The sequence below is a fragment of the Rana temporaria genome, chromosome 4, assembly GCF_905171775.1.
Source record: "Rana temporaria chromosome 4, aRanTem1.1, whole genome shotgun sequence".
Lineage (NCBI taxonomy): Eukaryota > Metazoa > Chordata > Amphibia > Anura > Ranidae > Rana > Rana temporaria.
In genome coordinates, this window is record NC_053492.1 from 341,112,752 (window position 1) to 341,137,370 (window position 24,619).

At 45.8% G+C, this 24,619-nt stretch overlaps 1 protein-coding gene across 1 annotated transcript in view; it reads right to left on the reverse strand.

The window, feature by feature from the left end:
• Nucleotides 1-24,619, reverse strand: part of GALM (galactose mutarotase) — a 143,486-nt gene that overhangs the window by 92,271 nt on the left and 26,596 nt on the right. The window contains exon 2 of the mRNA XM_040350779.1: nucleotides 17,061-17,251. Coding sequence (XP_040206713.1) covers nucleotides 17,061-17,247 — 187 coding nt within the window. The 5' untranslated portion in view covers nucleotides 17,248-17,251. The remainder of the gene's footprint in view (nucleotides 1-17,060; nucleotides 17,252-24,619) is intronic.

Below are 24,619 nucleotides of genomic sequence, written 5' to 3' on the forward strand. Positions count from 1 at the left end.
GGCTGCTCTCCAGGACTCAAGGACTTAGACTGGGAGGGAATATTGGCATCAATGGGCATTGAACAGAAATGGGAATTCTTCAAAAAGACTGTTTGGGACCTCACTGCAAAGTATATTCCCATGGGCAATAAGTTAAATAACTTTGACTGTGAGCCACATAGGTTTTTAAGAAAGCTATAAACAATAAGAAAAGAGCCTTTAAAAAATATAAAAATTAAGGAACACTAGTGTCTTTTAAATGTTACAAAGAATAGAACAGGATATGTAAAAAGGAAATCAAGGATGCAAAAATTAAAAACGAACGACAGATTGCAAAACATAGTAGGACAAACCCCAAAAAAATCTTCAAATATATTAATAGTAAATAGGTCAGGTCTGAGCATGTAGGCCCTTTACAAAATAATCTAGAGTGGGTGACTGGGGACAAAGAGAAGGCTAATTTATTAAATGCTTTCTTCAGCTCTGTGTATACAATGGAGCATTGGGGAGCTCATGTCCATAATGGGGGTGGGAGTGACACAGCCCCAAATCCACAATGGCTCAAAAGTGATATGGTCCAGAAATGTTTAGACAGAATAAAGGTAGATAAAGCACCTGGACCAGATGGCATGCACCCATGGATCCTAAAATAATTTAGCTCTGTAATTTCAAAGCCATTGTATCTAATTTTTAGGGACTCATTAATGACGGGAATAGTACCACTGGATTGGCGCAGGGCCAATGTGGTGCCCATATTTAAAAAGGGCATACTGGAGAGATTAACCACTTGCCTACTGTGCACATATACCCCCTTCCTGCCCAGACGAGATTTTAGCTTCCGGCACTGCGTCGCTTTAACTGACAATTGCGCGGTCATGCGAATTCGCTCCCAAACAAAATTGATGTCCTTTTTTTCCCCATAAATAGAGCTTTCTTTTGGTGGTATTTGATCGCCTGTGCGGTTTTTATTTTTTGGGCTATAAACAAAAAAAAGAGCGTCAATTTTGAAAAAAAACACAATATTTTTTACTTTTTGCTATATTAAATATCCATTTTTTTTAAAAAAAATATTTTTTTTTTTCTCAGTTTAGACCGATACGTATTCTTCTACATATTTTTGGTAAAATAAAAAAATCGCAATAACCTGGTTTGCGCAAAAGTTATATTGCCTACAAAATAGGGGACATAATGATTTTTTTTTTACTAAGAATGGCGGCGATCTGCGTTTTTTTGGGGACTGCGACATTATAGCAGACACATCGGACACTTTTGACACATTTTTGGGACCATTCACATTAATACAGTGAACAGTGCTATAAATATGCATTGATTACTGTATAAATGTGACTGGCAGGGAAAAGATTAACCACTAGGTGACGAGGAAGGGGTTAAATGTGTATCCTGTGTGTTTTCTTACTGTGGGAGGAGGGGGGTGACTGGGGGAGGTGACCGATCTGTGTCCCTATGTACAATAGACACAGATCGGTCTCCTCTCTCCCTGACAGGACGTGGAGCTCTGTGTTTACACACAGAGCTCCACGTCCCTGCACAGTTACTGGGCAATCGCGGCCGCTGGGCACGCGCGCTGTGTTCCCAGTGACGCGACAGGTGCGCGCGCGCCCTAGAGGCTTTAAATAACAGGACGTCATATGACGTCCTGTCGGAACAATAGAGCATTCCGCCCGCCGTCGTTTGACAGCAGGCGGATATTAAGTGGTTAATAAAAGACCACATAGATGAGTTCTTGCTGGGAAAAAAACTATTTAAGCAACAGACAGCATGGATTCATGAAAGCCAGAAGTTGTCAGACAAACCTGATTTCTTTTTATGAAGAGATAAGTAAAACCTTGGACAGAGGCATGGCTGTGGATGTGGTATACTTGGATTTTGCAAAAGCGTTCGATACAGTTCCGCACATACGGCTCATGTGTAAGGTAAAGTCTACAGGCTTGGAAAGATGAGTTTGTAAATGGATAGAAAACTGGCTGAAAGACAGAATTCAGAGAGTAGTGGTTAATGATTCATACTCTGAATGGTCGAAAGTTATCAGTGGTGTACCCCAAGGTTCAGTGTTGGGATCCTTACTTTTTAATATCTTTATAAATGATATTGGGTCTGAGATCAAAAGTAACATTTCTGTCTTTGCAGATGACACCAGGCTATGCAGTGGAATAACGTCCTTACAGGATGTCTCCAATTTACAAGCCCACCTCGATGCTCTGTCTAATTGGGCGACTATGTGGCAGATGAGGTTTATTGTTGATAAATGTAAAGTTATGCACTTGGGGGCTAAGAATATGCATGCATCATAGATACTAGGGGGAGTACAACTGGGGGGATCTGTAGTGGAGATGGATCTGGGGGTTTTGGTAGATCATAAGCTCAATAATGGCATGCAATGCCAAGCTGCGGTTTCCAAAGCGAGCAAAGTCCTTTCTTGTATTAAGAGAGGTATGGACTCCAGAGAGAGAGATATAATTTTGCCCCTGTAAAAATCATTAGTAAGACCTCATCTGGAATATGCAGTTCAGTTTTGGGCTCCAGTTCTCAAAAAGGATATCGGGGAGCTGGAGAAAGTGCAGAGAAGGGCAACCAAACTGATAAGAGGCATGGAGGAGCTCAGCTATGAGGAAAGATTAGAGGAGCTGAATTTATTCACTCTCGAGAAGAGGATCCAATTTGCTACAGCTGGGGAAAAAATTCCTTCCTGATCCCCCATGAGGCGATCGGATATTTCCCCGGATCAATTTTACCTATAAATGTCAGTACCCAGTTATATTATGTACATTTAGGAAAGAATGCAGGCCTTTCTTAAAGCACTTTACTGAGCTGGCCAGAACCACCTCTGGAGGGAGTCTATTCCACAATTTCACAGCTCCTTCTGTGAAGAAACCTTTCCGTATTTGGAGGTGAAATCTCTTTTCCTCTAGACGTAAAGAGTGCCCCCTCGTCCTCAGTGTTGACCGTAAAGTGAATAACTCAACACCAAGTTCACTATATGGACCCCTTATATATTTGTACATGTTGATTATATCTCCCCTTAATCTCCTCTTCTCAAGAGTAAATAAATTCAGTTCTTCTAATCTTTCCTCATAGCTGAGCTCCTCCATGCCTCTTATCAGTTTGGTTGCTTTTCTCTGCACTTTCTCCAGTTCCCCGATATCCTTCTCGAGAACTGGAGCCCAAAACTGAACCGCATATTCCAGATGAGGTCTTACTAATGATTTGTACAGGGGAAAAATTATATCTCTCTCTGGAGTCCATACCTCTCTTAATACAAGAAAGGACTTTGCTCGCTTTGGAAACCACAGCTTGGCACTGCATGCCATTATTGCGCTTATGATCTACCAAAACCTCCAGATCCTTCTCCACTACGGATCCCCCCAGTTCTACTCCTCCTAGTATGTATGGTGCATGCATATTCTTAGCCCCCAAGTGCATAACTTTACATTTATCAACATTAAACCTCATCTGCCACTTAGTCGCCCAATTAGACAGAGCATTGAGGTGGGCTTGTAAATTGGCGACATCCTGCAAGGACGTTATTCCACTGCATAGCTTGGTGTCATCTGCAAAGACAGAAATGTTACTTTTGATCTCAGACCCAATATCGTTTATAAAGATATAAAAAAATAAGGGTCCCAACACTGAACCTTGGGGTACACCACTGATAACCTTAGACCAGGGATCCTCAAACTACGGCCCTCCAGCTGTTATAGAACTACACATCCCATGAGGCATTGCAACACACTGACATTCACAGACATGACTAGGCATGATGGGAATTGTAGTTCCTGAACAACTGGAGGGTCGTAGTTTGAAGACCTATGCCTTAGACCATTCAGAGTAAGAATCATTAACCACTACTCTCTGAATTCTGTCTTTTAGCCAATTTTCTATCTATTTACAGACTGATATTTCTAATCCTGTAGACTTTACCTTACACATGAGCCGTGTGTGCGGAACTGTATCGAACGCTTTTTCAAAATCCAGGTATACCACGTCCACTGCCACGCCTCTGTCCAAGGTTATACTTGCCTCTTCGTAAAAAGAAATCAGGTTTGTCTGACAACTTCTGTCTTTCATGAATCCATGCGGTCTGTTGCTTAAATATTTTTTTCCAGCAAGAACTCGTCTATGTGGTCTTTTATTAATCTCTCCAGTATCTTCCTAGCTATATAAGTTAAACTAACAGGTCTATAGTTACTTGGTTAAGACTTTGTTCCCTTTTTAAATATGGGTACTACATTGGCCCTGCGCCAATCCAGTGGTACTATTCCTGTCATTAATGTGTCCCTAAAAATTAGATACAGTGACTTTGAAATGACAGAGCTCAATTTTTTTAGGATCCATGGGTGGATGCCATCAGGCCCAGGTTCTTTATTCTGTCTAAATATTTCTGGACCATATCACTTTTGAGCCATTGTGTATTATTTGGGGCTTTGTCATTACCACCCCCATTATGGACATGAGCTCCCCTATGCTATTTTGTATACACAGAGCTGAAGAAAGTATTTAATAAATTAGCCTTCTCTTTGTCCCCAGTCACCCACTCTAGATTATTTTGTAAAGGGCCTACATGCTCAGACTTGACCTTTTTACTATTAATACAGTATATTTGAAGAATTTCTTGGGGTTTGTCTTACTATCTTTTGCAATCTGTCGTTCATTTTGAATTTTTGCATCATTGATTTCCTTTTTACATATCCTGTTATATTCTGTGTAACATTTATTTATTTTTTTAATCAAAAGGTTTTTATTGCTCACAAAACATACAAAATATGAAAATGTGAAAATGTGAAATACTGTACACTGTAGTACGACATTGAAATAACATATCACAAGTCATTGAGCAGAGCACGCAACCAGGAAAACAAACAGTCTGCTCATAATCTCTTCATGCATATCATATTCTGCTCAAACCCCTGTCCCCCTGCCCCCCCCCCCACAGGCCGCCCATCCATCCAGAGATTTTACCAAGTGCCCAACCAAGTATCCCTTCTCTTATCCTCTGCACCTATACACCCCCTAACAATCTCATCTGAACCAGTTCCAAGGGGCTCAGACCAGGCACAGCAAGCCATGGGTCCCAAGGTCTGAGAAATTTCCCGGCGTTGCCCCTGTGCTGATATATGTATTTCTCCATTATAAACGTTCTGCCCATGTGCTGTATCCACGTTTTGACCTTGGGCGGTATATTTGATTTCCAGTTAAGAAGAATGATATTTCTCGCCTGGAACAATGCCCTTGCTAATGCCACTCGGGTCACCTCCTCCACTATCGCCCCCTCCAGAACCCCCAGCAGGCATCAAAGTGGATCCAGTGGAACGTTGGTCCTGAACACCGAATTAAGCGTAGCCAGAACTTCCGTCCAGTATCTATGGAGTTAGGGGCAACGCCAGATTAGGTGAATCAAGTCCCCCGGCACCGCCCTGCACCGTCCACACAGTGGGTCGGGTGCCCGGCCAATTCTAAAGAGTTTCACCGGGGTGAAATGCACTCTCAGTAAAATGTACAATTGAGACACTCTCTGTGACACATTGAGCGAGCAGGCATTAACTGCCTGTAACGCCTCCTCCCAGAGTTCCCCCGCAATGGGTCCGACATCTGCCTCCCACTGACCCACTACCCTCACAGGGTGCCCCTTCAGAAACAATGATAGTAACATATTATAGCATTGGGAGATTACAACCCGTAGTGTATGGAAAACTGGAGTGGGGGACTGAACCCACTCCACCGCATCTCCCTGGGCCCTGACAGCATGATGTAATTGCAAGTAGTAGAACTGCATATTGTGTGGGAGCGCAAATCTAGACTGTAGCTCGCTAAATGGGAGCAAAGCATCACCATGGAAAACATGTCTGAGGTGCGTAATCCCCAAGGGACGCCATTTGGTTCCTTGCTTAATCTTGGCCAGTTCAACGTACATGTTCTTTCCCCAGAGAGGACTGTACTCAGTGAACCCTGTTACATTCTGGAGCTGTTTGGCCTTGTTCCATACCTTCTGAATGAGCGAGTAGGTGAGCATACGTTTATTAGATTTTTGAAACTGCTGGGCCTCCAACCTCTCAGGTATCGCGTCGGCACCCGAGCCCTGCAACAGAAGCCTAGCTCATGAAGCCGCGGGCAACGGACCCATGGCTCTAGTGTTGAAGCTGTGCTGCCAAGTAATATATCCAGGGATTGGGCAGAGCAAGGCCCCCTCCCTCCTTTGGGCGTTGTAATTGCTCTAGTTTTATCCTAGGGAGTTTGGTGTGCCATAATAATTGCCTAAAGAGAGAATAAACTCTAAATATTTTAAGGGTAATAACTACAGGCGTATTGTGGAGCAAATATAACAGTTGCGGCATTAGTATCATCTTAATGAGGTTTGTTTTGCCCGCTAGGGACATTTTCAGTTAGTTCCAGATGTGAATTTTGTCTCTGAACTTGGTCAGCAGGGGATAGATGTTCAATTTGCAAAAATCCAGACGCTCAAATACTTAAAAGATGACACAATAGGGACGGGGCAAGGGAGGCTCCCCCCAGGCACAGGCGTCTCATCTAGGAACATTAGAGCTGACTTTGTCCAGTTAATGGTAAGGCCAGAAAAACCGCCAAAGTCAGTGATAAGGGACATAACCTGCATCAATGAGTCATCCGCATCCTCCAGAAAGAGGAGCATGTCATCGGCATACAGCATGATTTTCTCATGCATGTCGCCATATCTAAAGCCCCAAACCGTGGGACAGCCCCTCAGCCAGAGCGAAGAGCAGGGGGGACAGGGCACATCCCTGCCTGGCCCCCCTGCCCAGTGCAAAAGCATGGGACATCCTATCCGGCATGCGTATGGCCGCCTGTGACGCGTCATACAGAAGTCTCACCCACCTTAGGAAATTAGGACCAAATCCAAACCTAGCCAGCTCCGCCCAGAGATACCGCCAGCCTACACTGTTGAATGCCTTATTGGCATCAAGAGACAACAGTGCCCTACTGGCGATGGAGTCCGAGGGGGTCTGCATATTCAGGTAAAACCACCGAAGGTTGGTCGCAGTAGAGTTATGTGGCATGAACCCTGCCTGATCCGGGTGGACGATGGACAGGATAACCTTGTTAATCCGTATGGCCAGTACCTTCGCCAGAATCTTAACATCGCTTTGCAACAGCGAAATGGGCCTATACGAGCCAGGATCCAAGGGATCCTTGCCTGCTTTTAGTAACAGGATAACGTACGCCCTTGTCATAGATGGGGGCAGATTACCCGACTTAAATGAGGAGTTAAAAACTTCAAGTAGCTTGGGTAACAGCACCTCCCCATATTGAGTGTACACCTCCATGGGGATCCTATCATCCCCCGGGACCTTACATGTGGGAAAGGAGGCAGCTGCCTCCTTAAGCTCCTCCAGGGTGAGTGGAGCCTCCATCTCAGCCCTCGCCCTGCTGCTCAGAGACGGAAGGGCTACAGCACCCACATATTGTTGCAGTTCCTCATCTGTATAATCATCACACGATTTATACAGCTCGGACTAGAAGGCAACTAATTCTGCTATAATCAACTCTGGTTAATTCACCAGTCACCCCCGGGCGCCACGGATCGCTCCTATGGCTGGGGACGCCTGCTGAGACCTGGCAATCCTGGCCAAAAGTCGGCCAGTCTTCTCCCCTTCCTCATAGTAAGCCTGCTTGGTAAAGAAACACTTTCGTTCCGCGGCGGAGGGTCTCAATCAGTCCAGGGAGTCCTGACCCGACATCCATGCCTCCCTCGCGGAATCTGTGGGGTCTAGGATAAATTTAAGTTCTAACTGCCTCACCTGGTCCTCCACCCGCTCCAAAAGAGCAGACGAGTTATGTTTAATGGACGCAATCTCCTAAATGAATGTTCCCCTCAGACAGGCCTTAAGGGCATCCCAACCCAGCGCCAGATCCACATCTCCCCAATTTTTCTAAAAAGTATTGGTCTATCTGGGTAACAACTCGATCGTGGGATGTAAACAGCTTCAGCCAAAAGGCATTCAATTCCCATGGAGCTTTAGGTAGGGAAGAAACCGGGTGGGTAACCAGGTGGGCCACCAGCGGAGAATGGTCAGAAACCCCCCTGGGGAAGTATTCCACTCTGGGGACCATATGTAGAACCTGAGGGGACCCCACACAGAGGTCTATGCGGGACAGGGACCCGTGTGTTTTTGAAAAACACGAGAATTGCCTGGTTGTCGGGTACCTTGCCCTCCAGACATCAATCCAGCCCACCTCCCCTAGTAATCTGCTCAATACTGTACCCCTACCCCCTTGTGGCAATGGGGCCGGAGGCGGCCTGTCTACCCTGGGATCCAGACAGCCATTAAAATCTCCCATGACCATAATAGGAACATCAGGTTTATCAACCAGGTAAGACAGGAGAAGCTGCAAAACCTCCCTAGAAAAAAGGGGGGGGGGGGGTATATACACAAAGGCAATTATCATTGTCACTGTAAACACTTTGCAATATAAAAAAACATATCTACCGAGGGAGTCCACAGCCTCATCAATTTCCTGGTAGGCCAAGGATTTGTGCACCAGTACACTCACCCCCCATGAGTATGAGTGGAATGGTAGGCCTTGCCCACCCAGGAAAACCCCAGGCAGCCGGCCGTGTCCCTCGTGAGGTGGGTCTCCTGAAACCCCACAATAGCTGGGAGGAATTTTTTCAAACCAGAACTGATCATAGTACGTTTCAGCGGATCATGGACACCGCAAACATTCCAAGTCACTATCGGGGTGGTGGCCATGGCTGGAGTAAACAGTAGTCATTGTCAGGGGCCCAGGGCCTTAGAGTCGCCTCAGGCAGGCGTAGCCACCAGCATGGCCGGCGGGGGATCAGAGAGCAGAAGTGCATCAGGTGGTATAGCATCGTGAGCATTATAGGAAAAACTACGAACAGTCCAAAACAGACTCCCCAGGTCCACTCAGCATCCCCGTCCGGGGTGGAGGCAAGCCGCCGCCAATTAGCTCCAGTGAGTGGACCCAGAAAGTAATACGTGCCAACAGGGCACCAAAAAACAAGTCCCCCCAACAGGGACTCAACGTAGTCATAGTAGCTAAGGTGGATGCAGACCCCCCACCGTAGCTTGAATTCCAGAGGAGGTATACTTCAACTTCCAAAGCTCTCATCAAGCGCTAATAAAGTAAGAACATGTAAAATCCCGGTTTGCAAAAGGTAGACTTATCTGAACTGCGGGAAACATGCCGACCTCGTGAGGATGGGTGCAAGGCCTCAATCTCCCATATCTGCATCACGGCGCCTCCACAGGTCCTGCTCGTTGTGGTCGAGCCACTCAGCAGCCTCCGCGGCGAATTAAAAAAAGGTGGCTTGTCTTCTGACTGTAACCCGCAGCTTGGCCGGGTACAACATGGCATATGTTACTTGGACCCTCTGCAGGCGTTTATTTATCTCAGTAAATTTGGCTCTCTTGCGCCGGGCACCTCAGACGAGAAGTCCGGGTAGAACGATATTTTGGCTCCATTGTAGTGTACATCTTCCCTTTCCCTGGCTAGTCGAAGTATAATCTCCCTGTCCCGGTAATTCAAAAGCCTGTCCAGCATGGACCTGGGTGGACTGCCAGGGGGAAGGGGTCTGGGTGGTGTGCGATGCACGCTTTCCACCGCGAACAATGTGGTGAATGCCTCCTTGCCGAAAATGTCCTAGAGCCATGTTTCTATGAAGGCCGTGGGATCCCTGTCCTCCATCTTCTCAGGTAGATGGAGGGCATTGTTCCTCCTTAGGCGGTTCTCGATGTCATCTGTCTTCGCATTGGCCTGTGCGGATTGCTGTAATGCTGATCTGGTGTGCCTGGTGAGGGGCGGCAGCAGGTCCTCCACCTCACTAATGCGACCCTCCACGGCCGCGGTCCTCTCCCTGATTTTCTGGAGGTCATGCCGCAGGAGGGACACCGTCTCAGTAAGTTCCCCAAACTGTACTTTTAAGCCATCCACCGAGGCTGTCACAGTGGTCGTGCATTTCTGCACAGCACATAGAATTTCACTCAGCGTGGGCTGGGGAGCATCCTCCTATAACTCCGCAAATATGTCATGCATAGTATCAGAGGAGTTCTCCAACGGCAGCGTGTCGTCCATGGCTGAGGCGCCATTTTGCTCTTGTACCCTCTGCGCCCACGTCAGCGGCGGTGGGGCAGGGTAGCTGGTGGGGCCCTGCAGCTTTTGGGCGCAATATAGCATGTCTTTGGGGGGCTCTTTTCCATGCTGTTTTTGTGCCTTGAGTGTCTTACTGCCCGTCTCCGGTGGCTTGTCTGCCCCACGCGCTGCCTTCTGCTGCTGAGAGTATCCGGCGCCATCTTGGACATCCATAGCCGCCGCGGCCACAGCTCCCCTCTCGGTTTTGCAAGTCATCCGAGGCTCCGCCGACCGCCGATTCACCCTCCGCTATTGCCGGTAAGGTAAGGCTGTGTGTTTGTACCGATCGTCGGTGCAGCAAGTGTCCGGGAACAGGATCAGAAGAGGATCGTTAGCGGGAGCTCCGTGTATTGCGACCGCTCACATGCCCATCCAGGCCACGCCCCCTGTGTAACATTTAAACGACACTAGTGTTCCTTCATTATTATAGCTTTTTTAACTTTGTTGGCCGTCAGCGATAAAGGTTTTATATTTTTAGCCTTTAAAATGTATTGCCCATTGGAATATGCTTTGCAGTGAGTTCACAAACAGTCTTTTTGAGGAATTCCCATTTCTGTCTGTGCCCATTGATGCCAATATTCTCTCCCAGTCTAATGCCGCATACACACCATCACTTTATGTGATGAAAAAAAACGACACTTTCTGTGAAGTAAAAAGTGACGTTTTTGAAACTTCAATTTTCAAAGACGAAGTTGCCTACACACCATCGTTTTCTCACAATGATCTTGCAAAGTGAGGTTACGTTCCACCACGTTTTTCCATTGAAGCTTGCTTCATAAGTAGCTTCTGGGCATGCGTGGATGAAAAAACGTCTTAGAAAACGACGTTTTTTGCTACACACGGTCAATTTCTGTGAAGTAAAAAGTGCACTTTTGAAAAACGACACATAAAATTGAAGCATGCTTCAATTTTTTTTGGTCGTTTTTTACAAGACATAAAACGACGTTTTCCCCCACACACAGTCAATTAAAGTGACGTTTTTAAAAACGTCATTTTTTTTCATCACAAAGTGATGGTGTGTACGCGGCATTAGTCTTGGAGAGCAGCCCTCATCCTTGGAAAATTATGCTCTCTTGAAATTAAGTGTTTTTATCTTTCCTGTATGTGGTTTTTGATTTTTATCTGAACATTAGTAATAAGCTCTGCATGAGTTGAGATTACCAGGTCCAACGGAGCATCATTCCTAGTTGGGGCCTCAATAAGCTGCACCATAAAATTGTCCTGCAATAGGTTTATACATATTTGTCCTTTAACTGTCCTAGCAGTGCCATTACTCCAGTTAATTTCTGGGTAGTTAAAATCCCCCATTATTTTAACCTTCCCAGCCCTTGCAGCACATCACACTCTCCATCAACCAGGTCCTCTTTCACACTTGCTTTGATGTCACTTCTCACATAGAGACAGAACCCGCCACCTAGCCCAGTCATGTGAGGAATGAAGCCAAGTTTCAGCAATACCGATTACATCTCACCTATTCCAACTCACCTATTTTGCTTGGCAGACTACTGGCATTGGTGAACAAACACTTTACTGCATTAATATATTTTGACCGGTCACATACTATCCTCTTGGGTGTTCCGAGATTGCAACTAGGACCTGCTACTCTACTTACCTTGGGTTTATGTGCTTTGGTTACCCTACCTCTAATGCCCCTAATACTACCCTCTTGAATATGTTCCACACTGACTGACTATCTCTATCTCTGGACCCTCCCCCCTGTCGCCTAGTTTAAAAACCCCTCTAACTTTTTGCCCATCCTTATTCCCAGCTGATCTGCACCCTCCTCATTTAGGTGCAGTTTGTCCCTTCTATAGTACTGGTTATCGACTGAGAAGTCGGCCCAGTCCTCCAGGAACCAAAACCCCTCTTTACTACACCAGCTCTTCAGCCACTTGTTTACTTCCCTAATCTCCCTCTGCCTTTCTGGTGTGGCTCGATGCACCGGTAGTATTCATGAGAATACTACATTGGAGGTCCTTTTCCTCAATTTAGCTCCCAAGTCCCTAAAATCATTCTTTAGGACACTCCATCTGCCTCTGACTTGGTCATTGGTGCCAACGTGCACCATGACAGCTGGGTCTTCCCCAGCCCCTCCCAGTAATCTGTCCACCAGATCCGTGATGGGCCGAACCCGAGCGCCGGTAGACAACATACAGTTCGGCGCTTCAGGTCTTTGTTACAGATTGCCCTCTCTGTCCTTCTAAGAATTGAGTCCCCTACCACCAGAATCTGCCTTTCCTTTCCCTTCGCTTCCTCCCCACTCTCACTGGAGGAGTTCTTCCCCTGGCAGCTAGGAGCGTCCCTCAGCTCCAGCAGTGCCAGTCCCTGACTGGTTTCACCAATGTCACTCAATGGAGCATACTTATTGGGATGCTCCAGCCCTGGATCGGCCTCATTGGCCCTTGCCCCTCTACCCTTCCTGACTGTCACCCATCTACTATTTTCTAGTGCCTGAACCTCTTTGTCTCCACCCTCCTCTGTGCTGGCCCCTGCCATCACCTGCTGGGTACATTTCCGGCTCTCCTTTAGTGTGGAGGGTCTTCCCAGTGCCGACAGCTGCTTCCCCAGATTCAGAACCTGGGCTTTCAGGGAAACAATGTGCTTACATTTTGCACAACAGTAATCTCCCTCGATGAGATGATCAAGGAACGCATACATGCCGCAAGATGTACACCGAGTCGCCTCGTCACACCCGCCGGGCATCGTACCTATTAATTTAATGAGGATTAGAGATTATACCCTGTCCAAATTACCTGACAACTAGCTTCCTGACTACTACTCAACAAGACAATACACAGGTACTTGCAGACCTACGTGCACTCGCAGACCAGCGGACCCGCAGACCAACAGACCTGCGTGCACTCGCAGACCCACAGACCAGCGTGCACTCGCAGACCCACAGACCAGCGTGCACTCGCAGACCCACAGACCCGCGTGCACTCGCAGACCCACAGACTCGCGTACCACTCGCAGACCAACAGACCCGCGTGCACTCGCAGACCAACAGACCCGCGTGCACTCGCAGACCAACAGACCCGCGTGCACTCGCAGACCAACAGACCCCGCGTGCACTCGCAGACCAACAGACCCCGCGTGCACTCGCAGACCAACAGACCCCTCGTGCACTCGCAGACCAACAGACCCCGCGTGCACTCGCAGACCAACAGACCCCGCGTGCACTCGCAGACCAACAGACCCCGCGTGCACTCGCAGACCAACAGACCCGCGTGCACTCGCAGACCAACAGACCCGCGTGCACTCGCAGACCAACAGACCCGCGTGCACTCGCAGACCAACAAACCCGCGTGCACTCGCAGACCCACAGACCAGCGTGCACTCGCAGACCCACAGACCAGCGTGCACCCACAATACACAAGTACTAACGATCCACACACACTACTCAGACAACACTCAGATACTCACACTACACAGGTACTACGATCCCTGTTTAGAATCTCCTGTTTCAAACTCTTGATTTTAACTCACCACTTAGTCCAGTTCCACCAACTCTTGATTTTAACTCACCACTTAGTCCAGTTCCACTTGGACAGAGTTCCAGCAAAACTCAAGATGAGCTGGCTGAAAATGAGCTCTACAGGACTTTATATACGCTTTAAGCACCTGTGACCAATTAACCACTCCCCTTAATTAGTAGGCTGAAGGGAGAAAAAAAGGAAAAAAGGCTGTTTAAAAAGTTCCAGAAAAAAAGGTGTTAAAAAAGCTGCAAGGAAAAATACCCAACAAGAACCTAAAATGCAACCCAGCAGTCAAAAGCAAAACTTGTTCACTCTCCACTCAAGGTCTCCACTGTCAAGCCTCCAACCAACAAGACTGGCACTTGTACTATGTTTTTTTTTCTGTTTTTTTATTTTTTTGTGGTTGAACTGGATGGACTTGTGTCTTTGTTCAACCTAACTTTGTAACTGCTCAAGAAGCTCATTAGAGAGCATTACGCGTACAGATGTGAGGTGCCGCCATTCAGGAAGTTTTCTTCATTCTCATCATTATTGATGATATGCATGTTTTTCACATTTGTATGAGAGAATTTTTTTTTTTTGGTTAAGTTTTATTAAATGTTATTAGCAGAGAGCACTATGGTTTGCCTTTGTTTTATATGGCTACACATGACTGAATGAGATCCCGGGAGGTGGTCTGAGCTGTCTAGGTGCACTGTGATGAGGATTCGTGTTCCAGAGGTATCCTGAGAGATATTTAACCTGGCATGTGTGACTCTGTAGTGGGGTCCATATAGTGAAAATCCGGGAGGAGGTCTGTCTTGTCCAGGAACACCAGGAGGAGGAAGGGTTTCCCCAAGGCATCCTGAGAGATATTACTACAGGCGTGTGTGACTCTGTAGTCTATAGAAAAAAATTTGGTTGGAGATCAAAACTCACCATTTGTTAACACGATACTGGGTGTGCATTATACCCATATGGTGTCCCAAAATTTGCAGGCTCACCAATGGTAGGTGCGGTCTCTGTGCCTAGTAAATATACAGGAAAAAGAGTTACAGGGGAAGGATTCCCACTCTGAAGAGACACAGGTGGACCATGCTGCTTAATATGGGATACATTTTATTAGAAAAAATGATTTAATACAGAAAAGGTGGCCAAGACCAGGTACCCACCACCAACACCAGGATAATGTTAAAATTAGACAACGTTGTCCGTTAAGAGTTAAGAGCAGCTGCATCACGCTCTGGACATGCATACACACTTATAACAGGGCTAATGTTAATAGACATAAGTATAAATCAATGGACCAGAACCTGATCTCAATATCATAAACCATACATAACAAAACAAAAGTCCATCCTATCAGAATAGGTTTGATTGGAAACCTCCTTTGATCTTTAAAAGGAAAACCCCTGTTATAGGTGATTAATTAAGTCAGGTAGCTAGTCCCACAGCAACCCCTGTAGTTCATTTTGTAGCAGGACAAAGCTGTCAGTGTGTAAAGTTGATTAGAGTCCACAGTTAGTATTCATTCCAAAGGCATAGATATTCAGTTTACCGATATGGAATAGCATGTATTGCTTTCATCTAACTGTTGAAGCACCAAAAGCTCAGTGACACTGTTTGTAAAGCTGGTAAATAGTGGCTGTGAAATAATATGCGGCATTAAGCAAAAGTAAAATAAAAGGAGGCAGTTTATAGGACCTATGGTCCGCTCACCCGACCATTTGTGGAGCGATATAGTAACAGTCCTGTGTTCTCTATCTCTGGTCTGGGGGGCTGTGGGTGCCATCCTGTATGCTCCATTTATTTAAGCGAGGTCCATAGGGCTCCGGTGGACAGCTTGCTGTAAACACTGTATAAGTGTCAGATCCTCTGGGCCACCATCCGCTTGATTCTTAGCCGAGATATTCACTGCAAGTTTCAAACATTCAACTGTGCATGTGCAAGCGTGACGTGGTGCGTCATCCACGAAGCATAGAGCATCTCTGTCGAGATGCCAAGTCTGACATGTTTCACCAGGTTTACCCTTTACCCCAGTATGGCATAACCATAGATACTCAGAGTTACAGGATCTACAGGGTTTTACTCCCTGGAAAGAGAGGGGGGGGGGATCTGGTTTTTAGGTTGTATGAGGGGGAGGTGTTAAGAACATATGAACAGTTGTGCCAGGAATTTCATTTAGTCCCCAGGGGCTTTTATCAATACCTTCAGCCTTGACATGCCCTGCAGGCACAGCAATTGACACATTCTCTGGCAGTATCATCATCACCCCTGTTGACGGAGGTCCTCCGAGCAGATGCCCGGAGAGGACCAATATCAAAAATGTATGCAGAATTTCTGTCCTCATTCCAGGACCATGCCTCACTTAGATGCTGTAGTAAATGGGCAGAAGACATTGGGGATATAGACACGGACCAGTGGGATATGGCTTTTGAATCCATTCCTGTAGTATCTGTCTCTGCGTCTCATAAACTGTCACAATTATTTAGTCTGCATAGGGCCTATAGAACATCAGTGCAGCTTCACAGGTGGGGAGGAAGGGATTGCCCCTTGTGCCCAAAGTGTAAAGTACATCAGGGGGACTTATACATTTAATTTGGAGATGCCCAAAACTCCATCGGTACTGGGAGGTTTCTCAGTGCATTATTAGATTAGCCCAGGTACCTGTTCCCTTGAACCCCCCGGTGTACTTTCTTGGGGCCATTGATGCTGAAAAATTTCTGAAAGGAATGTACTATATGATAACCAGATTGATGTACTTAGCTAGAAAGCTTATTGCACGATATTGGATGGCATCTGCGGTCCCCACGGTGAAGCAATGGATTACCCATGTTAATTCCTTACTTCTTAGAGAATGCCTGGCCTATAGCCACAGGAATGCAGTGGGTAAATTCGAGCTTATATGGCAACCTTGGTTGGGGGATCCTAGCCTAAAACCACCACAATTGGTAATAGATAGACTCCTTATGTAGAGACCCCTTGGGGTGGCTGGGGGAGTGGGAAATTACAGCTTAAATGTATTAATGGTCATGCACCAGACCCAAGCCTGTTCGCCTATGCCCGGGAATACGGGCACCTGCTAATGCATGTCTGCGCATGCCATGTCCCTGGTCCTTGAGCAATAGGTGTTTTGCTTTAGGCGGCAGAATGCTCAGATGTGAACAGGGGCCAATGAAATGAATAGGATTTGTCTTGTTGGGCGTTTTTAGAGCTGAGGCTTAGAGCAGAAAAATTGCCAAAAACGCCAAGATGTGAATGGAGCGTTAATGTTAAATAAATCATGAAGATTAGCGTTAAAAGTTGCCAGTTATGTTATACTAGGAAGAGAGTCTATCCTACTCCACATAGTTTCTTAAATATAACCATAAAAAAGGTTGCATAATGATTGAATTTAGATACAAGACTCATCGATTTGGTCTAAGATTTCTTAAACTTTACAACTAAAAAAATATAAAGATCATATTATTTGGAACTCACCTTCTAAATCATCAAAGCCGAGTACAATGTCTGAGGAATTTCCATGTCTGTCTTTGGTTTCTAAGCAAGTTATTATACAGCCAAAGGATATGATTTCCACCTTGACGAACTCTGACTGAAGACGAAACCTTTTCACAGTTTGTCCTCCTGGCAGGGACCCATACACATCACTTGTTACAGATGTCATTGCTCTGGCAAAATAAGACTGAAATAAATATACAAATAAAGAGTCTAGCATTTATAATTTGTTCTGTTTCTATAAATTAGACTGTTGATGTTAAAGTCAACTTTCTGTTCTGACTTTTAAAGCAGCAGCTCAACATTGATCAACTATGACCTAAGTGTTTATTCTATTAAAGTACAACATATTTGTGACAGTAAAGATGATGAAAGAACTCTTCTGCTTTGTGGCAAGTGGTTCCCTCGCTTCTCTGTAACATTTCTACAACAGCAACTGGGTCCTGCAGCAAAAAGTGATCCAGGGACTCCTCCTGTTCACTCAAAAAAGTTCCAGAGGCTCACAATAACACCACCAACCATAACAAAAAGTGAAGAAAAGAAAATGGCACTTTATTCTGTATAGATTGGGATGAGCATGTGGTAGGTAAATAAAGGTGTTAGAAACATAGAACAGATGTACCTTCTGTATCCTCTTCAAACACAACCTATGACTAGGATCATGCAAATAACTGTGTTATTACATCAAATGGCTAAAAAAAACAGCTAGAAAGATAATCTGATGCGTTCCAGCCACTCTGATGGTATTAGTAGATTTAGTATTTACTTAAGAGGTTGTAAAAGTTTTTTTTTTTTTTAGTGCTAGTTCACACCAGACGCAGTTTCGTTCAGTTCCGTGTGCTTTTTTTCTGCACAAATTGCATGCACAGTGTTTTCCATGTATTCCAATGGCTCTAGTTCACACCATGCAGTCAGTTTCCAGTCAGTTTCTGCACCGTAAACTGACTGCAAGGTGTCAACTAGAGCCATTGGCATACATGGAAAACACTGTGCATGCATTTTTAGTGCAGAAAAAATATGCACAGAATTGCGTCTGGTGTGAACTGGACCTTAAATAACAAACATCTCTATATGAGCGGTTACATATGTTCGACTGAACCTGGACACAGCCAGCATCCTATGTTTACACATGTTTCCAACAATACAAGCAAAGAAATAAAAAGTGTAAGAATTAAATCAGGGCTAAAATATACCATGAAAGGCATATAACGGACTAAAGTAAAAAAAAAAAAAAAATCCCAAGGTTTTTTTAAATACAGTAAGAACAGTAAGAAAGTGAGGCCAGAGCATATTGGCGCCATAAGGGATGATGAAGGGTATTTGGTTACAAAAGACAAAGAGAAGGCAATGGTTTTAAATTCATTCTTCTCCTCAGTTTTCACAAAGGAATAAGGGGGATATAGTAACCAAGACGGTATTGTTAACAACACGTCACAGAATGTACCATTGTGGCCAATTTCAGAAACAGACTTGAAAACCCAAACCCAAATAAAGCACCAAAACCAGATGGCTTACACCCAAGGGTCCTTAAATCGGAGTTCCACACAAAAATGAACTTCCGCTTTTCGACATCTTCCCCTCCGGTGTCACATTAGGCAACTTTTAGGGGGGAGGAGGGAGCAGATACCTGTGTAATCCAGGAATTTGCTGCCACCTGCGGGCATAGGTCGTTGTGGCGACCTACACCACATCCGGCGCCTGCTCTGCCCCCCCTACTGTCTTCTGGGAGACACACAGGTCCCAGAAAACAGCAGGGACCAGTGGGATCATGCAGCGTGACTCGCGAATGCGGAGTAGGGAACCAGGAAGTGAAGCCACGAGGCTTCACTTCTCGATTTCCTTACCAAAGGTGGAGGTGCCTCCACCCGAGAGCCGAGGGACAGATCGACTTTGGGTGCCAACATCGCGGGCGTCCAGGACAGGTAAGTGTCCTAATATTAAAATTCAGCAGCTGCAGTAACTCCACTTTAAGGAACTCCTCAGTCAGGTGATAGCTTGACCATTGTTCCTAATTTTTATGGACAGTTTACTGACTGGAATGGTACCAGCTGATTGGAGGAAAGCCAACGTGGTACCAATATTTAAAAAAGGGCCGAGATACTGTATATCCCTGGAAACTATAAGCCAGTAAGTCTAAAATCAATAGTTTGTAAGCTAATCATTAGTAGTAATCAGCATTAATTTATGAAGGACAGTTCTTGCCAGACCAATCTATTATCATTCTATGAGGAAGTGAACTGCCATCTAGATAAAAGGAAGGCCAGTTGATTTGGTGTATCTGGATTTTGCAAAGGCATTTGATACAGTTCCCCATAAATGTTTAATTTACAAACTGAGGTCTGTCGGCATGGACCATAGGGTATGTACCCAGGGGTGTATTTAGGTTTTGTGCTGCCCTAGGCCTGACTAAACTCGTGCACCCCCTAATTTAAATATGACCCACCCCTTCCTGTCAAGGCCACACCCCTTGCATTTTAAGACCCACCCTGAAATTTTAAAGTGGGGACACTAGTTCTGATGGCCTGGGGGCAGGGGGGGGGGCAATGGATTCCCTTAATTTGCATAGATTTTCTCTCACTTCCTGTTTGGCTATGGGACAGGAAGTGAAGGGAAATCTCTACAATGGGACATGGATGGTAAAAAAATAGAAGCGACCCCCCCCCACAGTTGCAGAATGCCAAGTGCCCACATACTGGAAACAGTGCGGCCGATTTATGGGGCGCTAAACTAATTTGCCCAACAGTGTAGCACAAGCCGGCGGGGACACTGTCCGTGCTGCCCCCCTGCAAAGTGCTGCCCTAGGCCTGGGCCTTGCTGGCCTAGGCCAGGATACAGCATTATATGTACCTGTATAGGGAACTGGCAATGGGGGGGGGGGGCAAATCCAAAGGGTGGTGATAAACAGCGAGTACTCAGAATGGTCCAGTGTGGTAAGTGGGGTCCCCCAAGGATCTGTCCTGGGACCAATTCTGTTTAATATATTTTTAAATGATATAGGGGATGGGATAAATAGCTCAATCTCAATATTTCCTGATGATACAAAACTAAGCAAAGCAGAAACTTCCCAGTAAGATGTGGAAACCTTACAAGAAGACCTAAATAAAAAAAACTGGGTTGGGCGACTACATGGCAAATAAGGTTTAATGTTGAAAATGCAAAGTAATGCATTTGGGTGTGAAAAGTACAAATGCAAGTTACTCACTAGGGGGAGAACCTCCGGGGGAATCCGAAATGGAAAAAAATCTGGGGGTCCTAGTAGATGCCAGGCTTAGCAAAAGCATGCAATGCCAAGCTGCTGCAAGCAAAGCCAACAGAATATTGGCATGCATCTAAAGGGGATTTACTCCAGAGATAAAACAATAATTATCCCACTTTACAAGTCCGACTGCATCTTGAGTATGCCGCCCAGTTCTGGGCACCAGCCCTCAAGAAGGATGTGCTGGAACTGGAAGGAGTTCAAGGAAGGACAAAAAAGCTAATAAAGGGACTGGAGGATGTCAGCTATTGGGAAAAATTAAAAGCATTAAACTTATTCCCTCTGGAGAAGAGATGCTTGAGAGGAGATATGATAGAGATATTAAATTACCATACTGGTGACCCCAGCATAGGGAAAAAAATGTTTCAGTGAAAGGGAATTAAAAAAAAAAAAAAAAAACACGTGGCCATTCATTGAAATTAGGAGAGACGCGGTTTAACATTAAACTGCATAGAGGCTTCTTTACTGGCAGAGCGGTAAGGATGTGGAATTCTCTTCCACAAGCAGTGGTGTCAGCAGGGAGCATTGATAGCTTCAAAAAACTATTAGATGGGCATCTTAACAATCGCAACATACAGGGATATGCGAGTTACGATTGACATAAACACATATACACACAACACAGGTTGAACTGGATGGACTGGTGTCTTTATTCAACCTTACGAACTATGTTCGTAGTCAGAGTCTTCACTTGGAAATGTGATACACTAACTAACAAGGCCTGAGGTGTGCCTTGGCCTAGCTGGTCAGTATGCCTGAAAAAGAGGGCAAAAGACACAAAAGTAGGTGTGAAGGAAAGCTAGATGAAAGGTAGGTAACAAACCGTCTAATAGGGTAGCACACGCCCAGATGGCTACAGTAAAGGATCCAGTGAGTATCAGCTATAAGAGGATAAACACCAACGTCCCATGGAATTGATGATAAGGGATCCCCGTTGGAACTTGCAACTGCCCAGAACCCAAATAAATATCCGTAAATTATTCAGATTGGGCCCGATTACTGAGAAAACCCAGACATGGGAACGAACTGCTTGTAGCTAGAGGATACGTGGGGGGAAAGGGAGCAAGCCGAGGATCCCTGCGAAATAATCAATCTTCTCTGCTAACGCTTCAAATGGATACCAGTTCGGTATTTCCGTAAAATTCCCACGAACCCCTGGCCTGTCTATACTTGGTATGGGAAAGTTAGAGAGTGTGAGCCGCAAAAATGGATGACCTGACAGGAGTTGCAGGGGTCTGAAGTGCTGGATACCTCATGGATGTGTTGGCAGATAAGGCCAATGCGCTGTGGCAAAATGCATCGTTGAACATGGAGAAACTATACCAGACACCCAGAAACCTGACAACCGAGTCTGAATCCTGAACAGAGGAAGGAGGGCCAGACTCCATCCCAGGGAATGAGTCTCATGCTATGATTCCACATACCCAAAGTAACTGCGAGCCCCCCTTTGAACAGGCTGGGAATCGGGAAAAAGGTGACTGGTCTGATGTACCTGAGCAGTTTTCCAGGCAACATCCTAAGAGAATAGAGCCGAGAGTGGAAGCCAGAAACATAATGAATTCTGGTCCAAACCTACCACTTGTGGACCGTGAAGGGGACGTGGCTCAGCCCACAACCCTGAGAGAGACTATGAATCCCTGGGCGATAATCAGGGCCTCTATGCAACAGGACATCGACTGAATGAAAGTAATCCCTGACCCCCCTGCAGGTATCCAAGACCCAAATGGAGTGCTTGGCAAAGTTATGAAGCAAGGACTGCTTCCGACCCGGTGGTAAAACGACATCTGCACCAATTTGTCTTGCCCTACCAATGGGCAGGTCTGATGGAAGTGAGTGTAAGCATTGTTGATATCAGTGTGGATGCCAATACAACCCCCGCCCAACTGTAGCAAGTGCTGAATAGCCAAACCACGGACGAGTACCTTGATGAAAAAAAAAATCTGCAGAAAAGAGCAGCCAAAAAAATGTAACAAACGACATTGGAAACTTGCCCCTGGGCACCCTGGCCCCCTACCTTCAGAACAAAAGGTACAGAAACCAGACCAAGCACCCCTAGAGATTGCTCCCTCCAGTAACTTGATATGTAATGAAAGCACGACTGTCTGCTGGAGCCAGGATACTTCAAACAAAGAACCTGATGAGAAAGTGACATGGTCCGCATGCAGGCTTTGAAAAATACTTTCAGCGGGGCTGTCTGAAGACTGGAGATGGAGATGCCCCTGACAAGGAACATACTTTGCTCAGACACATTTAACTAGAAGGCCTGAAAGACCGGACCAAGGGGATGCTGACCTAGCCTGCAAGAATGTAAGAAGAGCAGGAGCTGGGGTTCCTCTATCCTGACTTTAGAGCTGCACAATTCTGGCTAAAATGAGAATCACAATTTTTTTTTTTTGCTTGAAGATAGATCACGATTCTCGCGGTGCAACATCATCTTTCACATTAAACAAAAAAATTGGGCTAACTTTACTGTTTTTTTGTTTTTTTTTATTAACTGTGTATTTTTTCCCCAAAAAAATAGTTTGAAAGACTACTGTACAAATACAGTGCGACATAAAATATTGCAACAGTCGCCATTTTATTCCCTAGGGTCTCTCTCTCTCTCTCTCTCTCTATCTATATATATATCTATATCTATATATAGATATAGATATAGATATTGTGAGGGCGGGACCCTGTGCTATGGGAAAGATTGCTGGGTTACGCCATATGTTGGAGAGAAAGACACACTAATTAGACAGCTGTGTGTTCAGCCATTTAGTTCTGACCTGACCATAGCTCAGGGCCCCACCCCAAAGACAGGAGGTCTGTGCTGGGAGTCAGGTGACTCCCAACCTCTCTGAGAGAAGTCAGAGACTGGAGAAAGCGAGGTTTGAGCTTGGCTCCAGGAAACTGTTTTGTTCTGAGGAACAGAAATTGCGCAGCAAGACGCTGACAGAAGAAGCTAGGTGTGTGCTTACCATTGGGAAACGGGGAGTTCTGAGGAGCAGAACTTGGGCCTAAGCTAAAGGCCTAAAACAGCCGGATGGCAAGTGTGTGAAAGCCAGGAGGCTAAACTGTTGAATTTGTCAAGATACAGGAATGGTGGAACCCCCTGCGAGGGCTACTATTGTATTTGTGAACTTTCGTGTTTTTTTAAATAAAAGTGGGCTACCAGGCCCTTAAAAACTCAGTTCTGAATTGGCGTACTCACTGGAAAACGCATCTATCGCTGGAGTCTAATAAACTCAATATTACAATATATATAATGTTTGGGGGTTTCAAGTAATTTTCTAGCAAAAAATACGGATTTTAACTTTGTAAGAAACAAGTGTCAGAAAAAGGTTTATAGCCAGATTCAGAAAGACTTACGCCGGCGTATCTACAGATACGCCGCGTAAGTGTAAATATGCGTCGTATCTATGCGCCGTACCCACAGAACTAGATACGCCTGAAAATAGGCTTCCTCTGTCCGACGTAACTTTCCTACGCCGGCGTATCGTAGGCGCATATTTACGCTGGGCGCACCTGGCGCTCCCATTGATTTCCTATTCAAATATGCAAATGAGAGAGATACGCCGATTCACGCATGTACGTGCGCCCGACGCACGCTACGCGTGGTGCACGTAAGTTGTACGTCCGGCTTAAAGTTATTCCATCAAAAAGCTGGTTTATCTCTGCCCCAGACTTGCACAGGTCAGCTGGAGGACACCTATAGCAGCACCGTTACGGACGAGCTGAGCAACCCCACTTGCAGGACAACACATCTGTCTGCCAACATGCCAGTGGCAGCCGTGGTCCTAGCACTACTAATGGGTCCACCGGCTCGTAGGAGGGCACGGGAGAGGATATACCGCACACGCATGAACGTCTTTGGCATGGGGGAATCGGAGGTGTATCGCATCTTCAGATTCAGCCCTGCTGCCATCCTGGAATTAGCCACAACCCTGCATGAAGACATCACCAGCAAGACACATCGCGCACATGCAGTGCAGCCACTGGTCAAGGTACTGGCAACACTCCATTTCCTTGCCAGTGGATCTTTTCAGCGTACAAGTGGAGTCGTGTCTGGGATGTCACAATCCACCATGAGCAGATGTGTGCACCAGGTTGTCCCCGCAATCCTCAGACGCATGTCCCACCAAATCATCAGACCCACCCATGAGACTCTACGGCTGAAGGCAATGCGTGAATTTTTCCGAATTGCAGGATTCCCACGCACCGTGGGGGCCATTGATTGCACACATGTGGAACTACGGCCCCCCCCCGTGCCACAGAGCACATATACCGTAATCAGAAGCAGTGG